The sequence below is a fragment of the Bison bison genome, unplaced genomic scaffold (assembly GCF_000754665.1).
Source record: "Bison bison bison isolate TAMUID 2011002044 unplaced genomic scaffold, Bison_UMD1.0 scf7180017864371, whole genome shotgun sequence".
NCBI lineage: Eukaryota > Metazoa > Chordata > Mammalia > Artiodactyla > Bovidae > Bison > Bison bison.
Window position 1 is genome coordinate 14,468,107 of NW_011494943.1, and position 10,706 is coordinate 14,478,812.

At 39.2% G+C, this 10,706-nt stretch overlaps 2 protein-coding genes across 2 annotated transcripts in view; one reads left to right on the plus strand and one right to left on the minus strand.

The window, feature by feature from the left end:
- POLG2 (polymerase (DNA directed), gamma 2, accessory subunit) overlaps positions 1-2,495 on the plus strand; it is an 18,463-nt gene extending 15,968 nt beyond the window's left edge. Inside the window, exons 7-8 of the mRNA XM_010856407.1 lie at positions 427-527; positions 2,292-2,495. Of these exons, the coding sequence (XP_010854709.1) occupies positions 427-527; positions 2,292-2,457 (267 nt within the window). The 3' untranslated portion in view covers positions 2,458-2,495. The remainder of the gene's footprint in view (positions 1-426; positions 528-2,291) is intronic.
- A 5,138-nt stretch (positions 2,496-7,633) lies between these two features.
- MILR1 (mast cell immunoglobulin-like receptor 1) overlaps positions 7,634-10,706 on the minus strand; it is a 38,182-nt gene continuing 35,109 nt past the window's right edge. Inside the window, exon 9 of the mRNA XM_010856415.1 lies at positions 7,634-8,308. The gene's annotated coding sequence lies outside the window, so the exon portion shown is untranslated. The remainder of the gene's footprint in view (positions 8,309-10,706) is intronic.

Genomic DNA, 10,706 nt, shown 5'->3' on the forward strand with positions numbered 1-10,706 from the left:
GGAAATGGCAACCCACTCCAGTGTTCTTGCCTGGAGAATCCCAGGGACGGGGGAGCCTGGTGGGCTTCCGTCTATGGGGTCTCACAGAGTCGGACACGACTGAAGCGACTTAGCAGCAGCAGTAGCAGCCAGTGTTCTTGCCTGGAGAATTCCATGGACAGAGAAGCCTGGCCTGCTGTGGTCCATGCAGTCTCAAAGAGTCGGATACGACTAAACAACTAACACGCCTTGCAGTGTTTAAGTTCTTAAGAAATATACAGTTTATAAATATATAATATATAAAATTATCAACAATATTATGTAATTAAAAGGATTTATGCCCATTTTAAAGATTGAAAAAGATGATAGGTGGTTTCATAAAAATAGGGTACTACTTCTAGCTACTTTTCTCTCTTTAATATTCAGAGTTTTTGTATTTTTCCCCAGGTTTGTCAAGGGCTGTTTAATGAATTACTGGAGAATGGAATTTCTGTGTGGCCTGGTTATCTGGAAACTGTGCAGTCTTCACTGGAACAACTTTATTCAAAGTGAGAATTATCTTTTTGGTTGCTAAAAAGAATTGTATTTATTCAGAGTTTTTGATTATCTGATGTTTCTGTACTTTATGGGTAACAAACCTCTTCTGAATATGTATATATAATGTAGTTTAAAATTATTCCTAACTGTTCTGTTTATAGAACCACAAACCCTTAGTTAATTGCTACAGCAGGAAGCAGTACTCATCAGGTATATTTACCCATGTGCTATGTGAAACCTCAGGACTCCTACCATGAAGTATGTGTCCCTGAGGTTTTCAGTTTATCAGGAATGGAATTACTCCTATTAGATGCGTTTGTTGAATCAGGACTGTGGGAACCTGAGTGGAGTGCCTTTTTCTTGCTCGTTCTTATGGTTCATTCTCAGGCTGAGTGGAAGGTAATTTCATTCCAGAGAACAGAGAACAGGTTTTCTCAGTTGATTGGTGCCTCTGTTTACCTGATTACTTAAGACTGAAACCTGGATATTGTCCTGCATTCCTACCTCTCCCTTACCCGGTGCATCACTGACTCTTGTCTTCCTCCTAAATGTATCTCACGTCCATTTCTCCCCATCTTCACTGTCCCTACTCAAGTTAAGGTTACTAGTATCTCTTGGCTGAATCACTGAACTAATCTCCTAATCGATCTCCCTGTCTCTAGTCTTAGCCTTGCTCTTTCCAATGACTTCTGTTTTTCAATAAAACAGTTCATTTCCCTTACTTTGGGGTTTTTTTGTGTTTTTTTTTAGCTTTTTGTGTCAAATACATGTCTTTTAGGTGATACGTTGTGAAGCTCAGTGTCTTGTTCCTCAGTTCTCTAGTAAATTATTAAATAGACCTTTCAGAAGAAAAACAGGTTTCTAGAGAGAGAGCAGCTGATGGTTTTATCATATATAAAATGAAGTAGTAGTACTTGAACCTTCCAATGTTCTCAGTTCTAAAGTCTTACCCTTGGAGTCTTAAGGACACTATCAAGTTAAGTTTGTTCTTTACATAGTAAAGGCTTTATGTCTCAGGATATTTATTTGCTTTGTCCCAGAATATGTTCATTCAGATAAAGCACCTACTATATTTTATGTACTTTGATACAGCAACAAACAAGACAGCAAAGTTTCCTGTTCTTGTGATGCTTATATTGCAGTGGCTAGAATAGACTATAGACAAGTAAGTAGATAAATAAGATAATTTCTGGTGGAGTCCTACAAAGAAGAGAAATAGTAATGACCTAGTGTGTGACTGAAGCAAAAAGAAGGCCAGTGTGGAATGTATTCAGTTACTGCTAAACTAGAAACTGTAAGTTAGCATACTAAGTTATGTATCAAACATGGGTTTTGGTATCATTTGTTGTGCACTGGATCTAATATTATTGTAGTTGTATAAGAGAGTTGGGTCTAAAATAATTTTCTTGGATTGTATCCACATACCAAAAGGCCGAGGTTATTCTGAGGTTCATACATAATATCATCCCAGATGTTGTTTTGAGATACCAATATTTCTTTCTTTTTTTTTTTCCTGACAGTATTTATTTCTTATATTTTATTTTCTTTTATGGCTTCCAAGCTATCACAATACGTCAGAAATTTTCTGAAGATTTTACTGTGAAAATGGTTCAGAAACTTGAGAAAACTGTTTTTGGGTTTAGCTCTCCAACACTGCCTTTGAGTTTTGTGGCTCTGGAAAGTGACATTGATTCCAGAGTAATTAATGCTGGTAATGTAGTGAATTTCCAATTTATATTTGTGCTCATATGTTTTGGTTAACTATTTTTTCTTAGATATGATGAAATGAGTATCCTCTTCACAGTGTTGATTACTGAAGCTACTTTGGAGAATGGATTAATACAGTTGAGAAGCAGAGACACCACAATGAAGGAGATGATGCATATATCCAAAGTAAAAGACTTTTTAACTAAATATATATCATCAGCTAAGAATGTATAGATTTCAATATTTGTATAATAAATATTCACCTTTCCTAAGTTGGTTGTCTTATTTAACTTTCTTGTTGTTTAACCCTTTTGCACTTAAGTGGATGTTTTTGGTGCTTTGTTTTTTCATTGTTTTTACTACTTCTTGATGTATTTCATGGTATCAGGAATATTTTCAACTATAAGAAAAAGACTACTAGATTAAGCAAATTGGGGATTGTTTTTCTAATAACAAGCGATCAAGGGTTTAGACTGTCCGGAGCTGGTGTAATTTTTTCCTTTATAGTAGTTAGGGACCGAAGCTCTTGCTGTCTTTCCACCATCTTCAGTATATGGCTTATATCTGTCAACTTGTTGCTTCTTGGTCACAAGGCGGCTGCTGTATTTCTAACCTCAGCTACACTCTAGTTAGAAAGAAAGTCAAAGAGATAAGAACTAGCCAACCATGACTCTCTCCCTTTTTAATTAGGAAAGTAAACGCTTTCCCAAACATCCTAATCAGAAGACGTGTTTACTTTTATTCATCAGAACTGAATCACACGATCATTACTAGGCCAATCATTGTCCAAGGGCATGAGGATATCATGATTAATTTGGATCAAAGACACTTTATCCTTTGGTGCTACAGTACTGTCTTTTAGTCTCTGAAATGGGTTTTGTTGTCAGGAAAGCAAAGGTCTTTATGTACACTCTCAGATATCAAAGATTAACCTAAAACTAAATTAGAACATTTATTGATTTTTGAAAAGCAAGCTAAAATAAATGTTAAATGGCGTAGTCTAATATGAGTATCTCATTCTATAAACGTTTATGTGCTGATTATGTTTGTGTTGACTCTGTTGTCATTGCCAACTTGGCAGATATCCCAACTGATGATTTATATACAGTGTCTCGAAAGGTTGGCTAACTTGTCTGAGTTGACCTTACCTAGTAGGTTTTTAGTTTTTGCTCTTGGGGAGAATTTCAAACACAAAGATATCTACAGGACAGTATAATTAACTCCACGTACCTATCACCCAGTACCAATAACCATCAACCTATGACCAGTCTTGCCTCATCCACCCAACACCACCCTTCCATATTATACAAAGCAGGTCACAGCTATCATTTCGTTTGTAAATATTTTAGTTCAGGATCTTTTGTTAACCATTTTCATGCCTGAAAAAATTAACACTAGATGATATTAAGGAATTATTGAGAATTTTCTTGAGTGTGATCATGATATTACGGCTTTATTTTTCTTTTTAAAAATCCTTATCTGAAAGACATGTACTTAAATATTTTTGAGTAAAAATATATGATATCTGAGACTTGTTTTAAAATTTAGTTTTAAAAAAGAGGTAGAATATAGGTGAAAAATAAGGATAGTCCTGAGTTGTTGAGTTATGGGTACATGGGTTCACTGTCCTGCTTTTTGTGTATGTCTGAGGATTATAATAAAAAGTTTTAAAAATCATATCTGTAGTATCAGATATCCAGTTATGGGCTTCCCTGGTGGCTCAAATGGTAAAGAATCTGCCTGCAATGCAGGAGACCGAGGTTTGATCCCTGAGTCAGGAGCATCCCCTGGAGAAGGAAATGGCAATCCACTCCAGTATTCTTGCCTGGAGAATCCCATGGACCTTAGGAGCCTGGTGGGATCACCCATGGGATCACAAAGAGACACGACTGAACTACTTTATCCACTTAGTTTCTATTAAAAACTGTCTCATAATTGGATCAGGATCCAAATAAGGTCTACTTTATTCAAGTTGGTTGTTATCCTTACAGATTTGAGCACTCCTGCTCACTTGTACTTTTTTATGAAACGTTTATCTACTAGTGTTTCCTACTGTTTGGATTTTGCAAATTGTATCACCTTGGTTTAGTTTAGCCTATTCCTCTGTATCTCCTATAGATTGGAAATTGAATCCAGAGGCTTGATCACTTTGGTGTGGGGAGGAGGGTGGGCAAAATATCTGATTCTCTCTCTTGGGGGAATGCCAGCAATCATTGACCAATGCCCAGATCAGCCAGTTTTTAAGAGGTGGCTTCACCTTCTTTATTTATTAGCTAAAATACTTGTATGAAGGAAAATATCTCATCTACTGTTTGCTTAGGGGTATGGGAAAGGGGAGAAATGCTGGGTTCGCCCTCTTTAATTCTTTTTCATGCACAATTGTCCTATCTTTTGTCTCAAGTCCTTTTGACACAACTGTAGTAGTGCTTGAGAGCTTCTGTAGTATCTAATATAGAGATTATATAGTTAGGGTTTCTCCGAGGACCCCTGGTTCCTTTTGTTGGAAAACTGGAGATTATATCCTGGGTGCCAGGGGTGCTCATTATTAGAAGGTGGTCTTTCTTCCTAGACCTTTTCAGTGTTCAGAGCTGGCAAGTGTGTGTGTTTACATACAGTAAATTTGTTTTAAAGGTACACGTTATGAGTTCTGACATGTGTATAATAACCACCACCATGTGACAATACAGAACATTCCATTACCCCCCAAAAGTCCCCTCATGCCCCTTTAGGACTTTAGGGTTTTGACTTGAACTTCTTCTATCACGCATCTGTATCTCCCCACCCCCAAGAACCCCAATTCTCAATACTGAGAGATAAAATTAGAATGTCATGCCACACAACTGCTCCCCTGCCTTATCTTAACCACAGCACTCTCAGAAACTGCAACACCAATATTCCCACCATATGTCTACCTGAAAGGGTAAATTTCATTTTTGCAGTTTGGGGTCCAATTTTTGATTTTAGTATAACTATAAGAATCTAAAAAGTTTAAAGACCTATTTTTCTAAAGAAAATCTCAGTCCAACCCACAGGTACCTTTATTTAGGTACTTTGTCTTCTTAGGGGCCTCAGGCTTCACAGGAGGATTGCATTCCTGGTCTCAGGTCAGCTGACTACACTAACTGGCAACATGGAATATCTAAACACCAGTTGGGGTAAGTAATATTTATGGAGGATTATCCAGATCAGAGGTGTCCGACTGAGGTTATGCATCAGAGTCTCCTATGGAACTTTTTAAAAATAAATATATTCAAGCCCTGTCCCAGACAGACATTCTATTTCTCTTAATAGTGAAGCCCACATCCAGGAGGTGCTGAGATTCCACATGCCCCATGGACAAAAAAGCAAAAAACAGAAACAACATTGTAACAAGTTCAGTAAAGACTTTAAAAATGGTGCACATTAAAAAAAAAAAAAAATCTTGAAAAAATTATTAGAGAGCTCCATACCTGGATGGTATGGTTTTGACAGAACTTCCCTCCAACTCAATTGCATTTAATAAAATTTTTTTTTACTAAATACCCTTCTTAGGTATTATACCACACCAATATATATTAAAAGATGTTATGGAATTCCAAAAGATGTTATGGAATTTCCTTGGCAATCCAGTGATTAAGACAACTCTGTGCTTCCACTATAGGGGGCACAGGTTTGATCCCTGGGTGGGGAACTAAGACCCCACATGCCACGGGCCAGGTTAAAAAAAAAAGGAGCTTTATGAAATTCATTTTTCATGCCACCATAAAAAAGTTCTTGACGGTTGCTATGTTACACCATATCTTCCTGTGAGAAAGCACGGGAGAAATTTCAGATTTAAATGCCAGGGATAGTTGTGCTTTTCCTGAAGACTGGCCTGTTACATGTGTCATGTATCTGTTCATTTTGTTTATTTGCAAAAGCTTTTTGAGCACCCAAGTATCAGGAACTTGAGGTGCTGGGATGCAATGGTGAGCAAAACGAACAAAGCCCTTCTGGGGGTGGGCAGGTGGGGACAGACAGTAAGCCAGTAGGTACATGGCAATTTCAGGTAATTCTGGGTAGCGATAGTATTGTAAAATAGGACAGGATGGTGTGTTTGATCATGCCTTGGGTGGTGTGCTTTACATGGGTGATCAGGGAAGTTTCTGAGGCCATGACCTGCAACTGAAACTGAATGATGTGAAGCAGCCAGCTGTGTGAAGATCTGGGACAGTGCGTTGAGCAAAAGGGAGTAGCAAGTGGCAAGGCCCTTAGGAGGGAAGCAGCATGGAATGAGCAAGGACCATAAAGCAGGGCAGAGCCGAGGGTGAGGTCAGAGAGGTGGTCCGGGTGCTTCACATAAGGAGCCCGGAAGCCATTGGGACAGGAGGGGGCACAGTTTGAGCAGAAGAGGGACATTCTGTTGTTTTGAAAAGCTCACTGTGGAGAGTGGAATGTTAGAGGAGTAAAAGGGCAGTGGGGAGACCTATTAGGAGCTCTGACAGTACCCAGGTGATGGTGGCCAGGACAAGAGAGGTAACAATACCCTCCTTAGACCTGGCAAGACCTGGCAAGAGGTAGCAATACCTCCTTAGTCCTGTCGTTTAGAGGGTCCTGCTCTGGCGCTTCTCTGCTGTGCCTTCCTCCACATTATGTGTGAGGGGCCAAGGAGATGTGCTTGGAGATCATTGTAATCCTTAGGTGTCTAATTGTCCTAACCTGTGAGTTGATGCACTATCTGAGATCTTAGTTACTGTTTCTGATAGTGTGTAATGGGGAAGGTCAAAGGCAAGGACTAGTGCGTGTCTCTCCAGGGCAATAAAGGAGAAAGAAGAGCGCGTGATCAGACATCACTGAACCACTCACTGCTGATCATTCCTGTGGTTAGCTCTCCCCTTTATCTCCTTTAGGAGAAGCAGCACTGAGAGAAGGCAGTCTCCTTAGGTTGAAATCCCCCAGCTCTGGGACCAGAAGGGGCAGAAGGGACAGATGCTTGAAGGGAACACCTGTTTGCAGCTCCTCATCCCAGCAGGGTTTTCGTGCTGCCCTGGTGTCACCTTGCATGTGCTGCCTTCTCCCAGTCTCCTACTGGGTTGCTGGCCTTTTTCTGAATGATTTCTGAGAGCTCATCAAATATTGTAAAACATCATACTGTATCAGAGACATGGATTAAAAATATTTCCTCTCCCCATTCTTTTGATTTAGTTAAAGATTTTTAAATGTTTCATCTAACTAAATTTAACACTCATTTATGTCTTCTGGATCACAAATCATACCTAGAAAAGCCTTTCCCTCTTAAAGATTATTATAAAATTCCTCCACTTCTGTGGCTTAATTTTTAGATGTTTTAATATTTGAGCTAGCTGAATGGATTTTTTTGTAAAGAATGAAGTGGGAAAAAAAAATGGAGTTCTAAGTTTTTAAATGTGGTTTTCAATTTTTACACTGTATTGAATGTTCCATCTTTTCCCCATTGATTTAAAATGCCATATTTTTCACATACTAAACTCTCATATGTATTTAGATTTATATTTGGACTTTCTTTCATGTTACATTTACACTTTCTACTTGTTTACCCATATGCCCATAACACACCTTCAAAATCCTGCTAATTTTATCATGTTTTGAACCCTTATATACCCCCTTCTCTCTCATCCCTCACCCACCACACACGCTCCCTGAATCTGTGTTCAGTTTCCTTTTTCATGAGTACATTGTGTATCTCTTTCAGTGTGAACGCAATTGAGAAACCTCCTCCTTTGTCTTAAAATGTGTTTATTTCCCCCTCAGTTCTTGATTGGTATTTTGGCTAAAGTGGTAGTTATTTTGGTTGGTTCTCTTAAGCCACCTCATAACCCTTCTTCTATTTGGTGGGGTCTGAAACCTGAAAAATTGCAATTCCCTTGTTGCCAGGGTATGACTGTGAATATCTTCCACCAATTAGACGCATATCCATAGGACCTGGAAAGGAGAAGGGAGATGATGATTTCTGCTGAAAAGTAAGTGTCTCTAATGGCAGAACTCCACACTCCACTGGGCTCCAGTTTCTGGGTGAGGCAGTTGTACTGAAGGCAACAACGCTAACAGTAGCAGCGGTAGCTGTCTGGTCTCCAGATTGTTAGAAAACCTGCAGATAAATTAAAAGACCTTTAGACGAATTATTAAAATTGAAAAGGGAATTTAGCAAGGTTGCTGGATACAAAGTTGACCAAGAAAAGTGATTGTGTTTCTGTGTATCCACAACATGAAATAAAAATACAACTTAACATAGCCTCAAAATATTGACCAGCTAGGACTAAATCTAACAAAAAGTACGCAAGATTGTTTATACAGAAAATAAAAAAACACTACTGAGAGAGTTGAAAAAAAACAAATGATGAAATACTTTGCAGTTCAGAAAATTCTATATTATAAAACTATTAATTCTCCCCCAAGTTGATCTAAAAAGTTCAATGCAATGTCAATCAAAATCCGTACTATGCTTAGTTTTTTTCTGTAAGGAAATAGTAAGCTGACTAAAGTTTGTATGGAAATGCAGGGACTTCCCTGGCGGTTTTGTGGTTAAGGCTCTGTGTTTCCACTACAGGGGGCATGGATTCCATCCCTGGTCGGGAAACTAAGATCCCACAAGACTCGCCAAGTACAGAAATGAAAAGGTCAAGAAAAGCTAAGACGTGACTAAAAAGAACAAGGTGGGGAAACTGCTCTTCCAGCTATTAGGATCTATTTAAAAGCTGAGTATGGCACTGGCACAGGAGAGAGAAGTATAGAACAGTGAAACAGAATCCACAGCCCAGAAGGAAACCCACACGTGTATGAACATTTGATTAGTGACAAAGATGACACTGCAGTTTAGTGGGGAAAGGACGGCCTTTTCAGTGGACAGTGCTGCAGCAACGGGGTACGTCCATGCAGGGGAGGGGAACCAGGTGAGATGCCAGGATTTCCCTGGTAGTGCAGTGGGTAAGAATCTGCATGCCAAAGCAGGGGACACAGGTTTGATCCCTGGTCTGGGAAGACTCCACATGCCGTGCCGCAACTACAGAGCCTGCGCTCTAGAGCCTGCATGCTGCAACTACTGGAGCTACGCACCTAGAGCCCGCACTCTGCAACAAGAGGAGCCACGCTGAGAGACCTGTGCACCGCAACGAAGAGTAGCTCTGCTCACTGCGGCTAGAGGAAAGCCCGTGCAAAGCAACGCAGCCAAAAATAAATAATGAAATTTTAAAAAAAATGTGATGCCAATTTCATATCACAGAAACAATTGTAGGCTGATAGAAACTGAAATATGAAAGTAACTAAAAAAGCCTTTAGTAAAAAAAGAAGAAGAAGAAAAGCCTTTAGTAGATAGCAGTATAGGATAATGCTTGTATGATCGCAAGTTGAAAAAATATTCATCTGGACACACATTCACAAAAAAGCACTAACCATAAAGACACGGCAGGCACAACAAGTTCTTCAAACTTCATCAGTCTGGAGGAGGAAATGGCAACCCAATCCAGGATTCTTGCCTGGGAAATCCCATGGACAGAGGAGCCTGGCAGGGTAGTCCATGGGGTCACAAAAGAGTTGGACATGACTTAGCAACTAAACCAATGAACCAACCAACAATGCAAGAATTAAATAAGATGGTATGTGCTGAATGAGAAGCCCGTGCACCCCAAGGAAGAGGAGCCCCTGCTCAACACTAGAGAAAGCCCTCACACAGCAGTAGAAGACCCATCACAACCACAAATAAATGAATAAATAGATTTTTTTAAAAAGATGATATGTGCTGAAAAAGTTAAAAGAAACTATGTAAATATATGAAAACCTATATGGGAAATAATATTGAGTAAAAATAATAAAAGTGGATCATTACAAGCCAGAAATCAATTTTGCATGATGTAATGCATGAGAATTTTAAGTCTACTGAATTTTGTGTTTGGTAAAGCTACTTGGTTATAATAAAAACTGTAAGCTAAAACAGAAGAAAGAACTTCATCAAAAAGTACCGTTAAGATAGTGAAAAATCAAGCTGCAGAGTAGGAGAACAACTACTAAAAAATATGAAAAAGTAAAAACACTTCAGTAGAATAATAGGCCAAGTACCTCAAACAGGCACCTTATAAAAGAAATCCAAATGGCCTGCAAATATATGTAAAAGTGCTTGACCTTATTAGTCATCAGGAAAAATGTAAATTAAAATCACAATGTTCAGTTCAGTTCAGTTCAGTCGCTCAGTCGTGTCTGACTCTTTGCAACCCCATGAACCACAGCACGCCAGGCCTCCCTATTCATCACCAACTCCCGGAATTTACCCAAACTCATGTCCATTAAGTTGGTGATGCCATCCAACCATCTCATCCTCTGTCGTCCCCTTCTCCTCCTGCCCTCAATCTTTCCCAGCATCAGGGTCTTTTCAAATGAGTCAGTTCTTCCCATCAGGTGGCCAAAGTACTGGAGTTTCAGCATCAGTCTTCCAATGAATATTCAGGACTGATTTCCTTTAGGATGGACTGGTTGGATCTCTTTGCAGTCCAAGG